Source organism: Erithacus rubecula, assembly GCF_903797595.1.
Source record: "Erithacus rubecula genome assembly, chromosome: 5".
NCBI lineage: Eukaryota > Metazoa > Chordata > Aves > Passeriformes > Muscicapidae > Erithacus > Erithacus rubecula.
In genome coordinates this window covers 54,633,613-54,660,575 of record NC_136687.1, presented here as the reverse complement: position 1 = coordinate 54,660,575, position 26,963 = coordinate 54,633,613, and the positions used below count along the sequence as shown (strand labels likewise).

The window sequence follows — 26,963 nt, the reverse complement described above, 5'->3', positions numbered from 1 at the left end:
TAATGTGCATTTAATTACTAGACTAGGTCATTAAGTTGTGCCATATGCAGAGGTTATTTCTGTTAGCTGGTTAGAATAAAGGCTGGAATTGGAAAGGACATGGAAGTGGGTCCAGAGGCATAACTGATGAGCAGATTAAGAGGATCAGGGAAGAAAGCCTGGAACCAGAGGAAAAAATGGGAATTTTCACAGGCCTAAGGCCATTTCTGTTTGGCAGGAACAAGCTCTCGAGTAAAGACTTCATTTCACATAAAAATGTGGAGTTTTAGGGATAGCTGCACTTTGCCAGTAGGAAGGCATACAAAGCCTCTTCTTTGTGGGAAATTACCTGCTTCTAAACAAATTTCTTATGTACAGGCTTGGATCTGGGAAACAAGGAACAATTTTTACAACCAGTGTTTTCTATTTGCCATCTGCACAGTGCCAGTGTAAACTGCAGCCCCATTGAGAGTTTCCTGCATTCACCAAAACTTTAAAGCATTCTTTGCCTCTGAAGGACTACAAGAATTAGGCATGTGCTCCTCCTCACCTCGGCATATTTTGCTTCAACAATCCTGGTGATTAAATGCACAGGAACACAGCAGCTTTGCATTCTGGATTATTTGGCTCCAGTGAATAAGCATTTGCCAGCTCTCACATATTACCAACTTAGGCACCTTTTTCTCAGCTGACTGCAATGGTGACCAGAGCAGTAACATTTTGTTCCTCCTTTGAGCAATCCATACCCATAAGAGAATGTATTGGGGATTTTGATTTGCTAAATATGCATTTATTTGCTTTCCTTCTCTCTTGGGCATGTACACAAATGCTGGCAGGTGAGCTATGCAACTTTTAAAGTCTCTGAACTATGTACATCAGTAATAGTTCTGGAAATCCAAGCCACACACATCAATCACACTAATTTTTTTATTAATATTTGTTTCAGTGACATTTCAAATATTTTTTCTCCCTGAGCAATCTTATCTCACATGTCATCTGGTAGTAATTGTGATGAACAACAGATGGAAAGAGGCAATTTTAAAAAAGAAATCCAGTTTTGTACCCCTCTTAGGTAAAAACTGAAGAACAAATCCTTACACAGTTTTCCTTACACAGTGCCATATTCTCTGTGCTAATTTCACAGAACAAATGGTCATAATTCACTTTGTGTCATTGTAAATGTATGATTTGTAAAGGAGATGAGGGACCTTCATAAGTAAAATATAAGCCACACAAGAAGAAAGAAGTAAATACCCCAAGGGGGAAAATAATTGATTCCCTGGAGGGGGGCAATTTTACACAGAGGTGGAGCTGTACTGGAAATACCATGGATATTTCAAATAGCAGCAAGCATGAGTGATTGCCTAATTGCACTGCTAGTTCCTTAAAGCAAATTTCACAATATGTGCAGATAGGTTCAGAGGGAGTGAGGTATTTATTGATTTTTGTTTCTAAACTGACACTATTTTGAGGCATTGTGTTTTTCTTCACACAAAAGGCCTCAGCAGTTTCCAGCTGCAGCAGCTGCACCTCACCTTCCCAATACTCCAAGAAATAATTATGTTGTAGTTTTTGTAAGAGGGTGCTTGGGGTGCTGGATGTTTCAGATCAGACACAGGGTTTTCTCAGTCTCTGAGATGAAAAAATGTTAAACACTTGTTTTGTTTTCATACACAATTCTTCAGCAAAATCTTCTTTCAACCATAAGATCAAGATCAAAATTAGTAAGTGGTTCGTTCCACTGCATTTTCATAATTGACTTCAGTATTGTAAAACTCAGCTGCTATCTCACATGAGAGCAACCATTTCTCTGACATGTTTTATGTTTCAAAATATGGCTGCATTTTCTTTTGAGTGAAGCTATTCTTGTTTCTAATTTGCTTTACTCAGTCTGCCTGTGCCTGCTCTGTGGTCTTCTCTGCCAAGGGGATGCAAACAGGAAGGCAAGAGGGGAGAAAGAAGGGCAGGGTCTCCACAGGACTGTGGACAAAGAACAGATCTGTGCCTCCATCTCCCAGCACCTATATGGCAATTCAAGGTGTGCAACCATCTTAAAACAAAGATAACATTTTAAGGAGCACTAACTATGGGTGTATGAACCTTACCTTTGGTTTTGCTTTTAATTCTATGATACATATTTTACTGAATTGGCTGGGAAGGCATAAAAAGAATAATTTAACAACAATTTATCACATAAAAATATACACAAGCCTACACATATATTTCAAAGCATCTTCACATGTCCTTAAGTGTTTGTCTGACTTACGTGCACTTGCATAAGGAGAAAATGTGAGTATGAAAAATGGCAAACATCAAACATCAGCTCTTTGTGTTAGTTCCAACACTGATGACAGCAGCCAGTCTTTCTCCCTGTTAGAGCCAGTGACCCAGTACTGCTACAGAAGTGTGACCTGTATTCCATTGTGTTCCATGCCCTAGGAACAAAAATGTCAGCTCTGCCCCAACTGCAAAAATCTCTATTACCATTGGTGTAAATTAATAGAGAGAACCAGGGCAAATTTCACATGATGGGAATTTTGGCTAATACAATCATGTAATTACATATTAAACACAGTGGATCTAGAGGTACACAAGAAAAGGTAAGCATGGATGCCCAATGTGTGTGTTTTTCTCTACATCACTTTTTATATTGTGGCCACTTTCCAAGAACTAAGCTTGCTCAAGAAACTGCATCAAACTGGAGCCCAGGCTGCTGTTCAGCACAATGAAAATTTATCCCAAACCAAGGTCAACACACAGGTATTCCATAATCATTGTGATATGAACTTCACTTCAAGAGTTTACAAATAGAACAACAGGTTGGAGGAAAAAAAGCAGATGCCCAATGGAAATTATGCAGAGATCAGAGCAGAGTTTGTCTGCTTGACTTTTGGACCACTGCTATACCTGAATCCCAACTCTGCAAACTCAAATGTGAAAAAGTAAACAGGAAAAGCACCCTGTGCAAAACATGGGGACATACAAGGTCAGTGTTCTATAAATTCTGAGCCTCAGAAACAGAACTGCAGGACCAGCGATTTATAGGCAGCTCCTGCTGATGTTCCTAATTGCTCAAGTAGAAATTACGTGCATCCTTCACAGCAGTAGCAAATAAAATCTCTTCTCCTTTTCATCTGCTAAAGCTCTGCCAGCATACCTGTTCATAGGGCTCATTAGTCTGTGCTACAGATGTTGCAAGATAACCTTGAAAAAAATTAGTGTGGCTGAGCCCTGGCCTCATTTGTTTGGAGTAGTTAGAACTTGTGCACTTCCTTCAAGCTGTACCTCTCAGTGGGGTGCTCAGTACATCATCTTCCCACAGTTCAGGATGGCTTGTTTTCTTAAGCATTTCCTCCACAATTATCTGGTTTACAGGCACAGAAAAAAAATAACCTTTTGTTTCTGCCACTTGCCTACTCTTTGGTAGAAACAGACATAATCAGTAATATTCATCATAATGTCCAAGTAAGGAAATGTACCCAGCAGATACTTCTTTATCATTTTAAAATAAACTGCATGGTATTTGAACAGTGAGTGAGCGTGCCATTAACATTTATTAGCTAACACAGTCACTTCCCATAGTCCTCTGGCTCCATAAAGCCATTTACTCATCAATTATCCTAACTCACCTTCAAATGAGAAAGGAATAAACCTCATAAGAAGACAAGTCACTTTTCCAGAGTATTATAAATTCTTTTCTTTTCAAGTGAGGGTTGGAACTGAGAAACTGTTGGAGATGAAAGAGCTCTACAGGTGTCTGCCTTCTGTGCATCTGACACCCAAACCTTCAAGCTTAATGAATCTGCTCACTTCACAGGAAGAGGGAATGGAGGCACCTAAATGATTTCCAGTAATCAGGTTTGAATTATGGCATGTTTTTGCACTAAAAGATCAAGCTACACTTTCCTTCCTGTTACTTGGATTGCTATCAGACAAAGGTCTCACATAATAAATGCAATCTGCCTCTTTCTCCTAATTCCTATTGGGTCCACAATGGCAGTGAAGCATCCCAATGCCACTGTGGGGGTGCATTATGGACGTCACTTAGGGCACATGATGAGGACAACCACTGTTTAATAGCCTCTGGAACCAAAATTTCACGACCATCATACTAATTCTGGTCAGAGCTAAAAAGTCTGTGTGGCACTCGTAATCCACTGGTTCTGGTTCCTGACTGCACACTCTGGGTATGTGATTACTTCTGTCAATGCTTACAGGATGACAGTACAAAAATAACAGGGGACTACAATTACTTACAGGAGAGTAAAGTCATACCCAGCTGTGTGAACAGGACCAGGTTTTCCTTGGCCCAGAAATTCTCATTAACTCTGTAAAAATCCATTAATGTTGGAATACAAATCAGACTTGGACCCTCAGGACCACATAGGTTTGTTTTTATGGTCAGAGTGACTTTTATTATAAGACCAAAGGTCCAAGTGATAAAGAAATGCATGAAAATATACTTCCCTTCCAAGCCAGTTCTATAGATAACAGAACACGCTGAGATTGGTGATAATAGAAATTCTTCCTTTGTGAAACTGACTATAAATGCCAGCATCACCACTGCATTTCAAATGATATTAAGATCAAGGCAATCCAGATATTTTTGATTAAGCCAAAACATTAGCGATACTTCTCCTAACCAACTTTCCACAAAAAGAAATTCTCCAGAAACGCTTTGAAATCAGACATCAAAGTCAGAACAAAAAGGAAGACATTTCGGAGGGGTAATAGGAAACACACCTAGAAAGCTACAGAAACACGTCATTCTGTCTGTGCTGCCACGTGTTCCACAGCGCTGCGGGTCAGCCAGCCCGGCACGCCGCGTCCTGCCGCAGGGACAGGGGACAGCTGCAGGGCTTTACCTGTCAAAGGAAGGCTTTTCTCCGCAGTCAAAGGCATCCTGCAGCTCCTTGACGAGATTAGCCTGGCCAGGCAGCCGGAAGAGGCCCTCTTCCCTCAGCCCCCGCTGGCGGATGAAGTCCACGCACTGCTCCACCAGCATGGGCGCCAGGCGGGGCCCATAGCGCTTCTCGTAGCGCACCGTGTCCTCCAGCTTCTGCCCGAAGATCCCTGCGCCAGAGAGACACCGCGACTCAGCGGGAGCCGCGCTTTGCCGCGCCCGCACAGCGCCGCAGGAACCGCCAGCATCTGGATTAATTGCACCTTTGACACAGGAACTGAATTTCTGTCACCTGCAGTGCAGTATTAACTAACTAAAACTACCACTTGAAATTATGAAGGAGAAGAAGACAGAAAGAGACAACACCCAAAAACTTCCGTTTTCTTCCATACTTATTACTGTATTCTAAAAACTCCAGTTTAACCATGTGAAATTACACACCCAGGCCTCTAACTCCATCACCCAAACTTGGAAGCCTTCTCTAAGGCCTTAAGTCAAAAGCTGTATTTTCTTGGGGGTCAGTGTCAGAAAGCACAGAAAGCTCAAAACTCCCAAGCTTCTGAGTTCCACCATCAACCCACTCCTTTCTTAAGAATAACACGCTTGAGTTCACCACTGACACTCCTCTGGAAATACAGTGCTGACATATTTCCCAATAGTGCTCAAAAACATTAATTAAAATAAAACACTTCTAATTATTTGTGACACCACAAGCACAGAAAACACAGAAATAAACAGGATTTTCTGTCACAAAACGTCTAATTCAAAAGTGATGCATATCTCCATCTTTTTTGGTTAATGCCTAATTACTAAGTACTGCCTGCATCAGTTCCAAAGACATATAAACATTATTTGTTTATGTAACACATGGAGGAAAACAGTATTTATAAATGTAACTCAGCATTAATAATTAAATAACAAATAATAATAAACATAAAGTAAATTATTATTATTTTGTTCTCCAAATAGACAACGATAAGCCTATTATGCATTACCAACTGCATTATCACCATCTGCTTTGGCAATAATAAAGTCTGTGTAGGAAAAGAAGTTCCTGACCTGAAAGGTGAAATATGTCAGATGAACTGCAGGAAACTCAAATTCATCCTTAAGCTCAGAAGAAAATGGAGGCTTTTTGACAGAATTAATTTCAACCCTGATCTGAGGATATCAGTGCTACCACTGGAACGACAGCTACTCTTTAGAGCTTATTTGCCTCTCTTTTCCAAGTGCAGAGCAGCACAATAATGTTCTGGCATGTCATCTGTGCTGGAAGCTCTCTCTTGAGACCACCACTTGCTGAACAGTGCTAGGGCTGAAGCAAAGCAATCCAATTTCTATATATAGCAAGACAATGAATAGTTCTAAGGCAGTCACGATCAGAAATTAAAGACCAAATGACTACTTTGCTTTTGCAATGATGTACAATGCAAAGTGTAAAAAAAACCCCAAAGAGGCAGTAAATTGTGCCCTTCACTGAGCACTGCTGGTTTAAAAATATAAAATATTCAACAAGAAAAACAGACTTGTTTTGGTATGCTTTTTTTAAAAAGAAGCCCAAAATTGAGTTAGACAGCTTTTAATTTTGACCTAAAACTTAATTCTCCCATAGATTACAATTCAGACTGAAGCATCCATCTGGGTAGCCATTGATGTGTACATTTTTCCTTTAACACAAAAGTAACTTATACCTCAGTTGCAGGTAGGGCAGCTGCCTTGCTAATGCTCAAGGATGTAGGGCAAGTCTCAAGTTAACCATATGAAAGGTCTGGGGTTTGTAGTTAAAGGCAATTATTTTTTACTGTAGCACAGGAAGAAACTGGAGAGAGTAAATGATGTCCTGCTAAGACGTCCAAAGTGTCTCTGAGATGCAGAGCAGTGTACTTTGTGATTTCCATGGTACCCACACTTGGGGATGCCAAAATCAGCAGTAGGCAAGGGAAATGAAGATCACACAGTCACTCCTTATTAGCTCTTTTTTTTTTTCATGCTGTACAAAACCCAAAGCCCAACAATTAGCAGTTAAAGAAGGAATTTTTGTAACTTCAGAGTCAGGTTCAGAGGAATATTGACTGATGTAGGATCCACAAAGTTTGGGGCCTTGAGGCTGGCAGAGGAGTCAAGTATGCTAAGTATGTTTTTTTAATTCTTGCATACCATCCTAACCTCCTAAAAACTGACTATGGGGATGGGAGGAGTATTACCTGAATTTGTGTTCCCTGCATTTTTCCAAGTTAACAGTTGCAGCTGGTCAACACAAAAAAAAATCCTGAAGTCCTTCTACTTGCTACACTCCCCTCTCAAAGTAGTGGAATTAAGGAGGAAGGTCTACTCTAAGTCAGCTACTGGCTCTGTGTGATTATGGGAGTCTTGGGATTTCAAAGCTGTTAATAGATGGAAAGCTGCACTTCAGTGCCCTCCAGTCTGTCCCTTCTCCCAGCTCAACAACCCCATTTTCTCTGCCTCTCCTCAAAGGGCAAGTGTTCCAGCTCCTCCAAACCCTCAGTGATCTTTTGCTAAACTCATGTTAGTATTACCTCCACCTCCTGGTTTTTGTGGGTTTTGGTTTGTTAAAGGATACAATATTTGGAATAAGGTCTAAAAATTGTTAAGTATAAGCCGTTCATTGCTCTCCTCCTTCTGCTAGCTCTGCTCCTGCTGATACTGCCCAGACTGCTGCCAAATGTTCCTTGCTGCCAGGTCCTCTGCTGGCTCATGTCCAGCTTACTGTCCCCCAGGGCACCTTCCCCAGAGCTGCTTCTCTGGGGTGATTCCTTCTTAGGTGCAGGACTGGGCCATCCTACTCCAGTTTGCTCTATGAACACACAGCCTAAGCCTCCTCGCAAGAACAGATGAGAGGCCCTGGTTTTAAACACAAGACTTTTTGCCTCTTTTCAAACAAAATACTACAGGATATTCCAATTACACCACTACAATGTACACATAATTATAATTCATGCCCACTGACAGTACAATTAGCAGGAATAAGCTTTCTCCTACTGGCTATACCTTCTTCTCATCATGCTAACTTTCTTTAATCAGTAATGTGAATATTGCTGCTTCCATTTGCAAGAGAGAGTGAGCTCTTAGACCTACCAGAGTACTTTGGAACTCCAATTAGTAATGACACTACAGTCAAAATATATCACTTTCTATTAATACATTTTTGGATGCTGCCTTTTTTTAAGTTCACTTTAAAACGGGTTTTCAAAGCCCATCTAACAGATAATAAATAAAATCAGAATAAGGGCTTTTTGTGCAGTGGAAGCAAAAACCTATACTTATGTTATTATAAATTGCTGATGCACCACAACACAAAATGTACTGAAAACAGGTGGGAACCAGAAAGCACTAAGATGTCTGTAACTGGAATTAAACACTATTTTTCATTGTGTTTGGTACTGGAATTACTCTCAGGCAGGCTTGGGTTGGTGTCCAAGTGTAGGCTGAACAAGATTCTCCAGAAGAAGCATTTCCTCCACCTAACAAACACAGAACACTGCACCAGGCAGCACTTGGTCATGAAATGAATCAATCATGATAAGCCTGCACAAATATTGACCTGAAGTTACAGACTGGCTGATGCCTTATGGCAAAGGTGCTTGTTGCCAGGGACAGAAGGGACAGAAATGTGACAACTCTGCTTCCACATCGTGTTGCCATAGCTTCTACCTGGCTCATCATCCTGGTGTCTCCTGGGCAAGGTGTACCCTTCTCCCACTGCCCCTCTCTAATGCTTTTATCCCCTCTCTTGCCACAAATAACTGCTACAGAGATGCTGCAGATGAACATTATACAAACATCAAGAAGGTGGGTTATTTGGAAGCAAAGGCATTCCTGTGAAAACTGCAGTTCCATAATGTTTGGCAAAGAAAATTATGAACACTATCAGCTATAACTGGTAATTACTTGCACCTCCTTTACAAAAAAGAAAGGAAAAGATAGCCCAAGTTATGGAGACTAGATTATAACCAAAATCACAGAGACAATCTCAAATGCTGTTTCTTAGGAGTAAATTTACACTATAGTAACTAAGCAAGAACATCTCTGTTGGAGAAGGAAGTAAAAGAGAGCTCTCATAACTCATGTTGTAATCCAAACTGAAGTGGCTCCTCCTAAATCTCAATGTCTCCAAAATCCAGAAATGCACAGATGCACAAGAGCTGACTTGTGGCTGGGTTCATCCTTGGGACAGGGTGCCAGAGGAGAAGCAAATAAATCAACAAGAAACCAGAAGATTCAGAACAGCATTGGCTTGGCTTCCCCACAGCTGGTGAAAAGCAGAGAAATGCACAGGATCCAGTTCTGACCAGTCATTAGATTTAATCAGCAGAACTGCTTTTTCAGAGAGCCCTTGCAGGTCTGTAAAGCTATATCCAATTAAGCCAAGATCACGCATAACATCAAAGAGGAAAATCACATGCTAGCGAAGGGCATGCTGAGCAGTTATTCATTAACTAGAACATTCCCGTGGCAGAAGTTTTGTAAACAATTTGAGATACTGGCTATCCATGCTTAACAGATAGCCAGAAATCTTATGAAAAACACCACAGTGCTATGTGCAAATTCTGCATGTGTCCTCTCAAGAGTTGTGGAAGCACTGTGGTTATTTTCACGGTACACAGTTAGAGCATGGCTTTAAAATCTAAGAATGCTCTTAGTCAATTATTTCCTCAGCTAACTGAACACAGGCAGGCATCACATCTAAAGTGTATGGACTTCTCATTCAGAAGGAAAAAAAAGGAGAAAAATCTAGGTGGCCATTCCATGAGGAATGGCTTGAAATAAGGAATATCTCAAAAAAGCCCATCTGCCACTCTGGATCTACCACAGCACACACATTCGTGAGCCAAGAGGTTTCAGACAGCAAAAAGCACTGATGATCAGCAAAGGGCTGATGTTTTCATACATGAGTCACTCCTGTACATGTGCAACAAAGGATCAAGGGATCCTAGTGCTTCCAAAACAAGTTCTGGTTTCATGGGCTGTACTGATCAGAAAGGGTCAGTTAAGGTTAAGGGAACTGATCTCAGAATCCGGATGTGAATTTTAAACAGGTCTTAATTCTTCATCAGTAATTCACTGACAGAAAATAACAGATCAGATGAATGGCTTTCAACAGCAGGGCTGGGAACAAAGTTTCTGGAATAACACATCTAGCTGTCATGGTCACATAACACCTATTAAGGAGATTTTAATTTTTATTTCCCTTCAGCTTTCTGCTCAGATGTTCCCCAGCAGTAAGTGCTGTTTTGAGTGGATCAAAGACAGGGATTATTTTCTTCCCCTCTACCGAATTTCATAATGTCCAGGAGAGAAAAAACCCCACCAAAACCAGTGGCAGCAGAATTTTGTTCCTGCCTGAATGATTTTCTTCTCCTTAACACTTCTCCCAGCCCACAGTCAGAGAGAAGGTAAGATAATCTCCCACCCTGAAGTTTAGGACATTTGTACACCCCAATACCTGCTTGCAAAAACAACTCTGATATAAGAGTAGAATTAGATACAGGAAAGGAAAGGAGAAAATCTTGAAAACATCACCAGGAACTTGTCACAGTTGATTACATCTAAGCCTGCACTATTTCTCTAGCCACAACCAATGCTACCTCCTTCTCCACAACTCTGCCACCCAAATTCAGCACATTATTGAATGTTCCCACCATTGCATGCCTTCGCAGATGCTGCTTTCTCCACTGACCTTGCATGTTCTCTATGGAAGTTCCTGTGGTGCTACTTAAACAGAGAGCATCTGCTTCAAGCTGGAGTTTAAAGATGTTTGGCTCTATTTCTGTTCAGATGCTGCCCTCTGAGCTTTGACTTCCCCTATGACATGACCAAACCCCAGAAGTTTGGCACCTAATATTTTGGTGCCAATCACAATGGAACTTTGATCTGGATTTTCAGGAAGGGTCCTATACCTGATATCATTAGTGAAGATGATGTCATGATTCTCTTGTACTTCTTCCCATGACTAGCCAGTGGTTTTCCCTGCTGACTTTATTTTCTGCATCATGTTTCACAGCTTACAGCTAATTGATCTGCTTTACGCAATTATGGATTATCTTTCCAAGACTAGTTTTGCCTTTTTTTTTATGCTTAGGTATACAATCTGCAAATGAAATTGCAATAATCCAGTAAACCAATGAATAAGACAAGTATAGTTAGCCTAATGTGCCAGTACCACCATAGTAAGGGCCTGACTGAGTCCACTTAATGTCCATTTTTCTGTTGATTTCAGTGGGACACAACCAAGTTAAATACATGCCCCAGCATTCTGCAGCTCTGATTTAGGGACCTTGACAGAAAATGTATAAAGAAAGCAACCAAAATAAATTTTACACAGAGGAAAGCAAATTAGCAGCATCATTTCCATCACTCTGTCCTCTGCTCCGAAGTGCTGCTGCTTCACTTAAGAGTTTTAGACATGAAGAGTTTCTGTATCACAACATATGGGGGAAGAATCAACAGCTGAAGCTCTTACTGGAGCAGCTAAGGCTGTACTCAGGCACAAAGGCAGCCGTCTGCAAAATTATCAGTTAATCCTTTATTCAACTTCCAAACATTTCTCAAATAGCTAAGGGCATAAACGGGGCACAGACAGATCTAATTCACACCTACACCTTGAAATGCAATACACATGTACATCCTCCTGGCCAGCTTCCAGCAGGACTGAACTCCAGCAGCCAAGGGCCTTGGGGAGGGGGGTGCAGGGGGCAAACAGCTCCCAGTGCTGCCTCAGCTGCAGGTGATTCTGATCTCTGCAGCAGCTCTGCAGTGAGCCCCTCGCTGGCTGTGATCCTTCCTTCCAAGACATCGCCCCTGACTGCCTGCTCACCAGCCCTCGAAAGCAATGATGTCACTACACTGCTGCTGAGCCCTGGGAGCAAAGAGCTGCATGGTCCTGCAACAGGGCAAGTGGCAGCATGGAGGAAGGAGCAGCAGCAGAAGGTGACAGAATTTGTATAAGAATTTGTATAATTTGTAAAATAATTTCTCACACTTCAGAAAAACATGACAATTTAGCCCTTTCACTTGGATTTCTCAGTCCAGCAGAGCTTTTAAAACAGCACTAATATCCCCCCTCTTCTTCCCCACACAAAGTTTTTGTCCTTGCCATGGACACATCCCAAATGCACCTAGCACCTTACTATCACTCATCGTATCGCTGTCTCAGACATGTGTTTCCCCTCCAGTGCTTTCAGCTGACATATTATGACATCCAGCCTCCTCTTTGCCCTCCTACCCCGACTATTTCCATTCTCTGCTCCAAGAGGAGCATGTGCAATGCAAAACAAAACTGGCTATAAACCTCTCTATGCCGCAGGTGAAAAAGCACATGCAGGCTGCAGGGCAGCACGATGAAATGGCAATGCAGCCCGTGCACCAGGACAGTGCATTGTAGAGATACACTTCACCAAAAGCCTCTGAAATCAAGGACTCAGGCTTCTGCACAGATGAACATTCATCACTTTGCTTTGCCCTGTCTCTTCTCCCTCCCCCCACACAGACAAAATGCAAATATAAACTCTTTTTCCTGATGTTCTGCCAAATAGGCAACTCAGAGCATCACAGGTCTAATTCCCTCAGTGTTCTCACTCAATTCTGCTCAGAGGCACTGCAATAATCTTGTCTCATTCCACCTCACTCCTGCATTCACGGGCTGTTATGTAGAGGAGACGGTATCCGTATCCGCTGGCCAGCTACAAACAAATGAACAAAGGAGTAAATAAATCATTGGTGAATGTTGGCATCTGCATTGTTTAATGCCTTTTGTTCCAGTGCTCTCATCTGCCCCTGCACACAGAGCCCCCTTGACTTCTCAGCAGCCATGGCTTCAGCAGCACAGCAGAGCACAGCGACAGAGCAGACCTACCTTTGCGGAAACTAAAACACCGCTTAATTCTCCTGTAGGTAGTTTTGGGAATGAAGGGAGCTGCTGCTAAGGCACCTGGGCTGCGGACTCCAGCATTTCTGTCTTCAGGCATCATACAGGCCAGAGCCCCCACGTCCCTCCAGAGCTCTCCTTTACCAGCAGCATCCAGACAGAGCACCACGATTACTCATCGCTACTGACTGCTGAGGAGTTTTATTTATCAGTGTATTTTCCTCTGGAGCTAGGAGATGTGTGGTCTTCTAGATCTTGGGTAGGGCTTGAAACGATTTTGATGTTCTCTTCTCTGCTTCAGTTTTGCTTTGGGGAACAATTTTCTTCCATCTATTTCCTTTCGTTTCTTTTATTTTCTGCAGTAAGACAACTGCCTATTATGCAATGTCACAACAAAAGAGTTTCAGCAAAAAGATGTATCTTCCACTCAAAGAGAAGTGCCTGCACAGATGGAGGGGGAGAAAGACCTCTTCCTCCCGGCTGGAACAGGAGGCTGAGTGGCAGAGACTAATTCCACAGCAAAGGCTCAGCACTGTGCAGTGTGCAAGGGGAAAGAGAAGAACAATACCAAAAAGGCCACGGAAGAATCCTTCAGGATACAACACTCCACACTGGCACCCTTAATTTCTGAAACCGAGAAGCAAAAATAACAGTCCCTTCACCCAAAAGGCTCTTTGTCCATAGTACATTCCCTTCCAAAGTCCTTTCACAGAGCCAGCTCCTCGTGCGATGCTCTCACGGGCTCCTCGCCTGTTTTATCGCCTTCCAAGTAGCAGGAGCTCTCCGGGGAGAGGCGCGTCAGATGCGGCAGCGGCGCATCCTCGCCGGCAGGATCCCGGGAGCGGCTGAGGAATCCGAGCCCGCAGCGGGGGATGCTGTGGCGGCCCCAGGGCAGGGCTGGCAGCGGGGCTGGCCCCAGGGCAGGGCTGGCAGCGGGGCTGGCAGCAGGGCTGGCCCCGGGGCTGTGCTGCTCCCGCCTGCGTGCAGCAGGTGCGGGCGGGACGCGGCGCGGCAGCCGCAGCGCAGGTTTGTGTCTCCTCGGGTGACTTTGAGTTGACTTCAGGCTGTGCCTGTCATGTGCGGCGGCTGGGAAAGCCAGCAGGCTGTGCCTGGCTCCTGCAGGAGGTGCCAGACCTTACACTACTGCCCCTGCTAAAATGCTCATGCTCCTTCTTCTCGCCTCCTCCCTCCCCCCCTTAGTTGCAGGCTCTGTAAAATATTGCCTTTTTAATCTAATCAGGAAGAGAATTTCATGTGCAAACAGGCATTACATGCCCTGCCTCATTTACATTTCTTTTCCCTTTCAGATTTTTCTTTCCACAGTCACCTTATTCCTCTGGAGCAAAAAACAACCTGTTTCTGATGAGCTTAGCAGATTCCCACCTGCCCCCCTCCCGCCTTCTCCTTCTAGCACGGGTTAACAAATAACACTTTAATGACACAGTTAATCATTTACAGAGCTCCTCGCTTCGGTACCAGGAGTCCTCTCCCACTGCCAAACTTTAAATATTAGTGGCTCAGCAAGGCTTGTACGCATCCGTTTCACACACACGCACAGCTTACTTACAATGCTTAAAAGAACCAGAAAATTCACATGTTACTCAAAGTGGCACTTGACTTGTGTGACACCAGGCTATTGTGGTTTACCATTAAGTACTGAATTCAGGAAGCTGATATAAAACTAGTGTTTTGATTAATTAGCTGTCTGGAAGTAATTACTTGTTACTGGCTAGTCATCACCATGTGATTGCCACTTTCCTGTATCTTTTTTACATCTATTGTAATAGTAAAACCATTTTTAACTTCAGCAGCTAGAGATCATAAAGGCAGGCTCTTAAGACATCTTAAGTCACAAGTGTCTGCCTTAAGAAGAGTCAGACTGTTGCAGCAGCTGTAGCAACATCCACATAGCAAGGGATAATAAAAATATGAGTGTGTCTGGTCATTTCTAATTACAGAACAGTTAACAGGATTTATTTATCCTTATAGTTCTATCAAGTAGTTAATAAAATGGGGGACATGTTGGAAACTTGGTTCTTAATGGTGACACATCCCATGATACTGCCTTTGCCGTGTTACCACAGTCAAACTTTCTCCATGAACACTACACCCTAAATTATATTCCAGCCATTTTTGAATTTTCCAAGGAGTTAACAGTAAGACAAATACAAACAACCCTGAATCAGGATACTTGCTCAAGAAACCCAAAGAGAAAAATAAGAACATACCTTGAAGTGTTTTAACTGCAAATGAATTGAAAAGGTAATGCAAGGACTGCACCCCTCTAGTTTTACATAAAACAGCAAGCAAAACCATCAGTGAGGTGCTTCCCTAAGTAACTGGCATTAAACATTGCTACAACAATGATGGTGTCCTGAGAATTTTCTTGGTGGCTGGAAGGATTCCCAGCTGCAAATCAGAAATAGCTCTTGCCCTATAAAAGCAAATGAGGAGCTGGTGAAGAAAGCACAGGGTCAGGCCTTGAGAGATTTGGTTTCTATTTGCAGCCCTGTTCATTGACTTGGGCTAGAATTTAGTTTCACCTAATCGCAGCTCCCCGCCTGTGACATGCAGAGACACCTCCACTTGCAGAGAACAGCAAGGCTGCCCTTCCTATCATCTGCCACAGAGACATACTGTGGTCCAGGAAGCCAAAAAGTGCAAAAATCCACAAAGATGCTCCCTGAAAAATCCACTTCTGCTAAGCCTCCACATTTATTACTGCCACAGCAGCTTATGCTGCTACTGGACTGGAGTAGGAGAATGCTGAGGAGCTCAACACAAGGCCTATTTTCTGAACAGAAACCTGGGGATGGGTAATCTTTGTGCTACATAAAAACCCAAGTTTCTTACCTAATTACAGAAGACTGTGCTACTCATACCTTCCCTTTCCCAAGTCAACTCCATGTACCTGTAGTAGTTCATGCCTTTTAAGACAGACCTTCCACTTTGTGAGTTTGGGGTCTCTTTGGTATCGTTTGGGGTTTCTTTTAAGCATTCTAAGACCTACATTGCTGGATTCAGGACAGTGCTATTTATTTAACACAAAGGGCCTGATGCCAGTGACATGCCTGCTTTGCACCATCTTTTCAAGGCACTTTTCCCCAGGGGAAGCCAAGGAGAAGGCAGTCATGTTTCAGAGATGCCCTAGCTGACCAAGTCCCTCAGTGCAGCCCACCAGTGAGGTCAAAGTCCTCTCCTAAATACTGTGTGACCTGAATAAAGCATAAAGGAAGATGAGTGGCTTACAAGGGAAGTTTTCTTTTAAATGTCCATTAGTCTCTCCCTCCTCCCTCCTGTGCTCTACCCAGGAGCCAAGAGAAAGAAGTCAGCAATAAGAGTTTTCAGTGATAACTGCACTTCTTCACTGTGAAACAGCACAGACAATCTTGCCCTCCTTACTTTTTTTTCCAGCAACTTGCAGACAAGAATAATAATTTGCTGCAATACAGGTGGTCTTCCACTGCAGGAAAATATTTTTGTCCTGAGACTTATAGATTTGAGAGCTCCAAGGAACAGACTGATTAACATGCAGACATTTTGTGCAAGTGTATTATAATACAGATATTATCACCAGAATAGTAATGATGAAAATTATTACAATTATTTGCAGCCCATTCAACATAAGAGAGCTTTTTAAAAAGGCAACTAGACTCCCGGCATTAATTTTTGGTCCAGTACTACTAAAATCATTGGAGATGCCAGTCAAATTCCCACACTGCTAGTGCTAATATTCTGAGGCACAGCTTCATCTAATACTATTTCTGGTCTTAGCTATCACTGGCAGGAAAATTGCTGACAACTTTTCGGCATTTAAGAAACACCATGGATGGTTTTTCAGCTGGTGACCAAAGGAATTACCCTGCCTCTCCCTGCAGGAAAGCCAATTTCATACAAGACCAATCTTCTGTGAGAATTTTCCCTCACACTATCAAGAGCTGTCCTCATCAAGGGAAGTGATTCCAGACAGTTCAAAGTCCTTTAAGTGAGCCCTCTGCATGGAAACGTTTACTCCACTTTTCTGGAAAGATCTAGACCATTCTCCTCTTTACTTCAAAACCCTGGCTGGGACTCAGAGATAAGAGAAGAAGCCCTTTGTGAGCACTGTGACTCACCTCCTCCAAAGGGTGCCCATATCACCCTGCGGATGGATTTCACCCAATCCTCCATGTCATTCTGCGTGCTCGCCATGAGGAGGTAGGTCTCATGATTAGCTGTCATCCGCTCTCGGTCTCCTCCTGCAAGAAAAGATAATGGCACTCAGAAACCCTTCTGCTCCTGTGCCCAGCCAAGCTCCTGCCAGTCTGACTGCTGCAAGAACCAGCTCCATAGCAGGCATGGACACTGTGCATGCTGTCAGACATGGCATGAAAAGAAGGCCCTGTAATATGTTCCCCATGAGACTGTGAGAAGCTGTCATGCTTCCAAAAGGAAATGAGAGGATAAATGTCATCAGTAAACAAAAACAGCCCCATGCTGTTCCAAGAACCACAGGGGCCTGCACTAATCTGTAACTCGATACGCACACTGGAAATTTCGCAGCAGTTACTGTACCACGATGGAGAGAATAAATGCAGAGACTGATAAGGGTGCTTTGAGCAAGTGGGGATGACTCCATTCTTATTTTCAGGAACACACTGTGCCACACTGAAGGCAGTAACACTTGATACAGCCAAGTGCTGCTGTGACTCCCTAAGGAGAAGGCAGACACGGTACAGCCCACTGCCTTGGACAGGGCTGATGAGGATTAGGTTAAAAGGGAACACACTGCCTTTTTGCCTTTTCTTTAAAGGATGGCTCCACAACAAGAAGGTCAAAACTAGAACTTGGCTTGCCACAGCTCCACTTTTTCAGACTTGCAGTATTGTTTCATCTCCATTCTAAAAGGTACCATGTTAGTGCAAGGGCACTGAGGATTCAAACCACCTTTCCTGCACTGCAGAATGCCAAACCCTTCCAGAAAAAGAGTGGCATTTTGACACCTTATCACTGAGCCAAGGGCATACACGAGCACTTCAGACACAAATGCACCTAGAAATCCTGTCAGTCCCGTATTCACACCTCTCCAGCTTCTTACATTCCCATTTTTTATCCTAGTGATATCTAAAGTAAATACCTCTGCTCATTACAGCAGGAATACTGCTCCTGGAAGAGTGCCATGCTTAGTGCTGGGCACTGGAGCAGATAGGTTTTAACAGAGAAATTTCTTAAGGAATAGAAAATCCCGGCACAGCTTTACAGAAATAGGACACACAACTGTAAAAGGGACTTAACTGAAACTTGATGAATGCAAAAGCCAGACATTGGCAGATTTATTCTCAAGGATTGCATCATTATTCAAAACTTAAATTTTAACTTTGAGGTAAACAGAGATTTCAGTTTTCTGAGGTCAAAACTCAGCTATTCATATGCCCTATGTTCCCCAAAAAGGCAACAAACAAATAATGCAACAACCTGAATTACAGTACATTTTAGATCATACCACAGTTCAAAAGTCTAAAGAACAATGGGGTTGTTTTTTTCTAAGACAGAGTAAGGATGAACTTATGTTAAGTGTCAATACTAGTTAATATTAAGGGTTGGGTTTTTTTAAATCTTTTCAGTGACTAGCCCAAGGTAAGTACAAAACATGGGTCTTACTTCTGTGCTATGTTCCACCTTTTTACCATAGAGAATGAGGGTATAGGGACAGGGAAACATCAGAATCCCAGACCTCAGCACTCCACATCAACCCTGCCCTGCAGAAAACACACAGTCTGGCCCTGGCAATTTGCTCCCCATTTTTACCTTTAACACAGCCATTCTGACCAGAACAAGGACAGATCTTTCATTCAAGGACAAAAAGGAGACATGACATCTTAAGCCTATTTCAAAAGGCCTATTTTACACATCATCTAGAATTCTCACCCTAAAAAGACCAAAAAATAGGGATAGAAGCATAAAACTGCAATATATTCTCACAGCTATTAAATATAATAGAATAAATACAGTATAGAGAAAAATAATGCACCATAATTGAGTCCTTTCTGTGACTTATAAAACCTGAAAAAAAATATTTATCTTATCATATCATTATCTTATCCTTTTCATTTCAGTGCACTAGGATCCTTCAAGGTGCCACACGAAAAAAAAAACAAACCAAAAACATGCATAAACATAATGTATATCAGATCAAGGAATTAAAAAAAAAAGGTGGAAACTTGATTTTTTTTTTTCCAGTAAAGGGACAATAAAAAATATTACATGTGATGGTCCTCTCACGTGCTGCCATATTGATCCATATTCTTTTAATAGCCTGCATATTTAAATTCAACAGATTATGTAATACTTGCTTAGCAGATGATGTAGTATTTACCAAGTTATCATGTTATGACAAATCAGAGGGTGTTCTCCAGATAGAGTGCATTAATCCCTGGAGTCTAGCTATCTTATTTACAGTGTGAATTCCAGAGCAGTACTTCAGCTCAGGTAAACACCCAGTGAGCCAATACACAATCAGCCTGATTTTGCAGAGAAGGAAAGCATAATGTTTGGTTATATTACCTTGTTAGGAGAAAGTGAAGCTTTCCTAACAGAAAGAGCTTCATCATTTTATAGCAATTTTGGATCTACTTTGTAATTCATACTCCTTTCTTTCACAACACAATATTGGATCTTGCAGGGTTTTCCTACTTGTATGTTAATGTAGATATCATTTATTAATTAAAGCCTCATTAAAAGATTTTTTTTTTCGGACACAATAACACTTGAATTTGTGTTTTACTGCAAATATTCATTTTTAGTGAGGCTACATTTTAAATGCAAAATTTACAACATGAGACAAGAAGAAATTACAATGATTTGGGAAAAAACTCAGATAAGAAATATCAGAAAAACAAAAACAGAATTAGGACTTTTCTGAATCTTCAGTAGGTCCTCAGGACACTTGTGAGAGACATTGTTTGGAATACCCACTTCTGCTCTTTTTTTCCTTTTAATACTTTTTTTATGATTACAATCTCCAAAAATCAGACATCCATTTCTACTATAGATACCAACATTAAGAACATCAACTTGAAAATGGTGCTCAGCATGAAGTCATATTGCAGATGTGAATCCACACTCTTTCCCGTGTGCAAACCATATCCTATTTTACCTACATCATTTTCTAGCTTCAGATTATGCCTCCTCAAATTTCCATGACTGCATTTGCAGTCCAAGAAATGCCTAAGCTGCCTGATGTGAACAGCCAGCTCAAGGGGCTGGAATATCAACTTCACTTTTTTCCCTTTTTTACTTTGCAGGTGTCACAGGAGCTGAAAGGAGCAGAACCCAGACACCTGACCAAAGAAGCTGACTCTGGCATGTTTGAGATGAAAAACTGCTGTTAGTACAACTGATGTGTATACCCTGGACATTCCAGCCTCTGGAAACAGCCAGAAGTAATTGGATTGACACTGTTTGGAGTCTCACAACTACAATGTACCATCACATAATGTTACTCCTGCACCCTCACCAGACCATAATCCACTTTATGATCTTGGCAGCAGCAGAAATGAACTCTTATTTATTGAAGGAATCTATCCATATCACCCAGTGCTCTGAGCTGCCTGCTCAGGGGCTCGGTGACCCACACACTGATGCTGCTGGCACCCTCAGCACCAGCAAGGGATTTTACAAACTCCTGCCAGCATCCAGAAAAAAAGAACAGCAAACAATCCAAACCCACAGTTGCAATATGGAGAGGCAATTCCTGCAGGGATCCCCTCTGCAGGGGGAAGGAGAAGCACCAGGCTGCTCTGGTGATGCAGCACCACAGCTCACACTCACAGAGAAACTGGGAGCAGGGACTCATTGCAGGGGGACTGTTTCCTCAAGTACCAGCTCAGAAGCTCTGCTCTCCTTAGTGCCCATCTGCTGAAAGAGAAGGCACAGACATCCTGGCATGCACTCCTGAAAGGTGTTTCTGCTGCTTTGTAGACTCTTCCTGTCTAAGCCAACACCTCTCCTTTACCTGGATATACCCGAGATGAACTCTGCATGAAGTACTGCCTTTGTCCTTTTAAAAGTATCTTGGCTTTCCTGTGAACAGTGGTTCCAGCATTTCTTGAGAATGGAATGTGAAAGGATTAAATTCATACCAAATGTTTAAGAGAGAATTTTCTCCCAGGAGGAACATCAAAAAACTAGGATTAATCCGATTTTTCTGAGCTGAGAATGGCCAACCTCAGAAGAACATTTACAATCTAAACAATACAAAACAGAAGAAAAGGGAAAAAAAATCAAACAAACAAACAAATTTGGGACCAATTTCAAAGTGAAACCATTTCCTACTTCCCAGTGCATTTCTCTTAGCCACAGTTTCTGGAACTCATACTCTCTTCATCTTGGGAAATGAATTAATATGAAAGGCAGACTGGCCTTACAACAGAACTCACTAAGTTTTCTCTAGAAACATCCTCCTGCTTGGATGCTTTATAGCTGTCTCCTCAGGAAAATGCTAAATAGTAAAATTTTAGCCTTCTGATGTTCCAGATGAATACACTAAATGCACCTCCATATGGCATCCAAACAGAAACTCCTGTCTACTCACCACCTCCCAGCACACTCTTCTCTGTTCAGATGGATGATAAGACTGTGTGACTTATATTCCTGATCAGGACTCCAGTTAGTATTTCTTCACAAGCAAAACACCAATAATTATAAAATTCACGGCTCTTCCACTACACTTTGTGTTCTTAAATTTTTCCCTTGGTTGCAAATGAACTGCACACTAATTGATACACTTAATCTGTGTCTCCAGAAAAATCCACCTAGATTTCTTTAATCAACTTTCATTTTAAAGCATTTGTATTCAGATATTTGAATCCAAAGCAGAAATCATCTCAGCAAATTGTGGAGATAGAGTACCAGAGAACAAGATGAACAACTTATTCTCCTTTTCTCCTAAAGAAACTTCTTCAGGAATTTTCATCACTCAACCTTGATAGTAAAACAGTATTAAGCACTGCTGCTTTAAGCACAGGTCTGGTTTGACACACTGATGTGCTACAATACAAATCCACACTTGTCTTCCACATACAAAGCTGGAGACCATGGGATCCATCCATCCTCAAGTGAGACAAGGAATTCCATTGTAGCTGTTAAACTTATAATCATGCCCCACTTTAATGAAATGTAAGAACTATTCAGCTGGCCACTCCTGTTCATGAATCCTGTGCACCTTGAGTGTGACAAAAATCACACATGGCTTCTTTCAAGGATGATTTGGGTTCCTGCATTGAGCTGATATGGGACAATTTATCCTTTAAACTGCCATCAAACTGGTAGATGAGTTTAAACACTATAATGTTTTATGTTCATCCCAGCTGGGGCAGCACAAAAACCTGTCTGCAAAAAGCTTGGGCAGAGCATAGGCTGAGCAAAGACAAACAAAGAGCTAAGCTACAGAATGCAAATGTATTTTAAGGAGATTTTAATGTCCTGTTGGGTCCAGAATTCATTGAGAACTTCTCTTCATAGCAAGTGACAATCTGTGTTGAAGGCTGAGCAACTGCTGCATCTCACACTACCAATTGGAAAACCAAAAGAGACAAAGCTGTTTGAAACTTGCTCTCTCTGTGTTTGGGGGTTTTTTTCTGTGTTTTTGTTTGTTTATTTATAATTCTAAAAAGCTTCTTTATTCTGCATATGCCTGGTAATTGGTTCTGTTCTTCCTAACTCTGTAAAACTTGACCAAGAATTTACAGCCTTCCTTCTTAGTTCATCTGAGAATGAAGAAAGAAGAATATGGCCTAAGTTCAAGTCACTGCCCTCTTTTTCTTTACTACAAAAAAGAAAGTCTGGGCAACCAAGTTCTTAACGATCATGCAAAACCTCATGTCATCAGAATACTACATGGTTGCATTACCTCTAAAGCCTCAATGGCAGGTAATAGATCAGGTTGAGGGAGAGCTACAAACTACAATTCCATTTACAATTTCCCAGGACTGCCCTGCTCTATCTGCTGTAATTGTTTGGCTCAAGGTTGCTTAGTCATCTCAAGGACAAAAATGTGGCTGGAGAAATATTTGTGCTTTAACTGAGTGATGGCACCATTACTGAGAAATCTCAGCTTTGAAATACAGAGCTATCAAAATCACTGGTTTTTACTAGCAAAACACATCAGGTGCCCTATTAAATTTCTCTCTTCACAAAGAATTAACACATTTTCCTAGAAAGGGAATCAAGTAACTGTGAAAAAGTCTGTAATGAGGATACTGCTTTTTAAATACTTTGATACAAGTGTAATTTTCTCTTGCCCATATCCAGCCAATCTTTTGCATTAATGATCTGCAACAGCGGTGCTTTAGTCTAAACTATGGGTGTATTTTTTTGAAGGGGACATATTAACTTTTCAACATAAAAGCTGAAGCCTAATTTAAGTGCTAAGTGGCAGAAGATTGCTAACAAGCACATTCCCTGGTGGGCATTGTGCTCTAGCACAATTTCCCCACTTGCAGAATGCCTGCAAGACAGCAGGGCTTTTCCAACAGAAAGAGCTGTTTCCATGAAGCACTGAACCAGCATGAAAGCAGGCTCAGGAGATTAATTCCTCGTGTGTGACACGATGAACATTCTGTAAAGGTAGGTCTCTCCTGTGCTGCAGGGCTACAGCCACAGCACCATCATCTGTAAGAATAAGTTTATAGTGTTTTGTATAAAGCATAAAAGCAGTGCCTTATTTAAGCATTTTGCATTTGCATAGCTGTAATTATTGCTTAAATACCTGAGCAAAGAACTGTGATGCTTGCTCATCAGCAGCTATAATTGTGTGAGAATCAGATCATTAAAGAGGAAAAGAGATGTGAATTCAAACCATCCCTCGCACAATATAAGAGCTCCAATTTTTCCAGAGTCCTTTAATCTTTTCAGGCATGTCTCATTCCTCCCCCCTACTTCTGCTGCCCTTCCTTTATTCCTAATTTGAACTTCTGCTATGCTTCAAACAGATTTCACAGTCCTCCACCTTATCCCCAGCCACAAATACCAAGTGGTACCTATTTTATGGAGTCTGTTCATCCCACCCTTGTCTCTAAGATGTTGGTGCCAACACAGTTCACTTTCATACCTTGCCCTTTCCCAGTGCCATTCTCACTTGAAAAAATCTCATCTCTCTTCTTGCTCAGGGCACACCACACAGAACAGTTTGTTTACAGGTTTTAATAGAAGTCCATCAATCTGTGTGAACCCCATCACAGCCCTACACTTTACCAGCCCCTGAGCACACACTGCCTCCTGAAATGGAATTTCAAGTGGGATTTTTTTTTTTTTAATAGAAAGATGGGAAAAGCATAAATAAACAAAAGCCCAGAGACTGGCCATAAGAAATCCACTCCTCTATATCCTTCATTTCTATTAGGACTTGAGACATAAAATATTTATTCAATTAGAGGAAAAAACAAAAAAACCAAAAAAACCCAAAAACAACATTGCATGCCATGCTTGTCTATATAAATGTACAGTGTTGTTACAGTGCCCTATTTCCAAAACTTCAATGATAAAGAGCTTTCCTCTGAAATTTTGAGTTAAAGAAAGTAAAAATAAAGCAGAGTTTTGCCTACTGCCACAAACTATTAAAAACCTACTGTGGCTTTTTCAGTTAAAACTTGTACACACAAAAGATGTCAAATTGTCAGGGCTTGTTTCCTGGGGACAGAGACAAGAGAGATTTGCTTTGTGAACAATAGCTTTGCTCCTATCAGATAGCAGAACTTGTTTGGGACCTCCTAGAATAAACAGCAGAGAAAGAAGGACATGAGGGTTTCAATGATCTGTGAAGGGAGGAGTTTGAGGGTCACATAATGTTAAACAGCATTGGTAGTGCAAGAACTTGTGGATGATGTCACTGTTACCTGTTGTAACTAATTTATTCTAAGAGAAAATCATAAATTCAAATTTTTACAGAAACTTATTTTTTCTGCCCTACATGACACATCTTTAAGATAAATTACTGTCATTTGAGAGAACCTTCTGTGAAGTATCTCAAGTTGGACACCAAAATGATCATTATGTTATTTGAAATTTGGTTTATCTCCAAGCTGATTTTAGAGTAAGTCTCTACAAAAATATCTCTGCTTCTAAGGAAAGAGGGGGAAAAGTCCCATGCATTTGCTGGTGTAGTCATAGTCAAACATGCACAAAATGCTTCAAAAGAATTTGACTGTTAGGACTCCAGCAGTTCTGGGAAAAAACTTGACTGCTTTGGGAAAAAACAAGATCCTGGAGCTTTTGCTGCTGGGGAAACGACTGCCCTGCACTACTGAATTCTTTCTTTGCTCTTCAGCCTCTCATCCTGAATTGCACTGAAGTGCAAACACTCAACCCGAAATGGATTTTTCTGAAAGGTCAGGTCCACAGCACATATTTGTATGGCATTTGATCTAGCAGGAAATTAAAACTTCTGATGATTTTAAGAAAGGAAGGATCAATACCTGAATGGAAGTCCTCTAGTGTAAATTCACCCCGGGACTGGCAGGACTTACCCATATATACATTGGCATGTGAACTTCAGGCTGCAAAGCCAGCATGTCAGAGCAAGGTTGTCCTCAGAGACTAACAAGAACAACATTCAAAGTACATGCTCACTTCAGCCCTCAGCATTTACTCATTAAGCTCTCCAGCTCTCAGCATCCATTCATTAAGCTCTCCGTTCCTCATGAATATGGAATGTCCTGAGCCTTCAGCAGATAAAAACTGAGATGCTCTTTTATCAGTCCAAACAAGCTCTTGTGTGCACAGCACAAGGTGGGGAATTAAGTCAGTTCAAAACAGCTGAATTCAAGTTGTATTTCTTCAGAGAGGACAGCCAAAAAGAAGGTTCATCAGGAAATTACCATCCAGTATCCCAGGACAGTGAATTGTGGCTAAGTCATAACTTGAGGCAGTCTTTAAAATTCTGTTTCATAAAGAGACCTATTCACAAGCAGAGTGATCTGCCCCGAACACAGAAAACACTGATTGCATGCCTTCTAATTTTACAGACAATTATTTTGTAGACAGAAAAGATAATGTCTTTCCAAGAAAAGCAGTTTCCCTTCTCCATCAAGAACTGACCATACTCCTCCCTGCTTCTGGACATGGTGCTTTCTAGCCTGCACTGATTTAGACCCAAACACAAAAATTCTTCATTTCTCCAGAGAGCAGCCTTTTAGAGTCCTTTTAGTTCATATCTGACTTCAAATTCAATCACAGATAAAAATAACAGGTCTTTGTGGCATAGACACAAAACGAAAAGGATGCAAATATCCTAAATGAGCAAGTATATATTATGCATACATGTAATTTTATTGAAACATTACTTATTAAATAATGCAAATTCATGTTTTAGCAATTCAGTAAATAAATCAAGAATAAGTTATTCAATAAAGCATGTGGGCTAATTGACATATGCCAAAACAAATTACCAAATAGAGTGTTAAGTCTCAGCATAAGACAACCTTGCTTATCTAAAGTAGCAGGAGTTTTGGGTCATCAATTCAGGACATTTGTTCCACAGCTCATCTAAAATCAGCCATCTCCAGGAACACTGTTCCTCTCTGCACTATTTTGGGATACCAAGTCAATATTGACTCAAACCAAAGTGTGTGGCTTAATAAATTATCAGCTTAACTCTCCAGTCCTTTAGATATTTCAGCATCTGAAATGTCAAGATTCCAGCACAGCTTTCAAGTGGAGAGAGCCATCAAATACCAGTTATCTGCAAACAGAGCTTAGTGTTCTGCACATCTCCATGCCTTGCAATAGAGCAGGATGAACAGAAACCTCATTTCAGCCTTGTTCTGCTACATTTATGACACAGATATGTCCATAACATGGACATTGCATTTCCCCTGTCATTAATGAGCACAGAAGGATCCCAGAGTGAATTTACTTCTCATCTGGGTAGGTCTATACCTTTGCCTTGACAGCTGGAGCCCATATACCACAGAAAAGTTTTTTCACACAAAAATCACTTGGGTCTCATTTCTGGCAGAGTGCACTAACAGAAAATGCTTGCAAGGAGAAAACCAGTGTACTTTGCACTACTCTTTTTTTTAAGGGACATTACACACTGAGTATTTACAAACCATTTACTTGTTAAGAAATATCAGTAAACCTATGAAGTAATCTTCAATTAAGCAGAAAAAGTTATTCAAGATGCTTGATTCTTCTAGCAGGAAAGAAACAAAAGACTTC

At 41.4% G+C, this 26,963-nt stretch overlaps 1 protein-coding gene across 15 annotated transcripts in view; it reads right to left on the bottom strand.

Moving 5' to 3' along the window:
* Positions 1–26,963, bottom strand: part of ARHGAP24 (Rho GTPase activating protein 24) — a 234,974-nt gene that overhangs the window by 13,263 nt on the left and 194,748 nt on the right. For 10 of the 15 annotated variants that reach the window (XM_079306517.1, XM_079306506.1, XM_079306515.1 and 7 more), the window contains 2 exons: positions 16,883–17,005; positions 4,845–5,052 (listed from right to left, as the gene is read on the bottom strand). In XM_079306517.1, the coding sequence (XP_079162643.1) occupies positions 4,845–5,052; positions 16,883–17,005 (331 nt within the window). Of the gene's footprint in view, positions 1–4,844; positions 5,053–12,755; positions 14,102–16,882; positions 17,006–26,963 lie in introns of those variants that run through there. The other 5 variants (XM_079306510.1, XM_079306511.1, XM_079306512.1 and 2 more) reach the window with 3 other exon arrangements.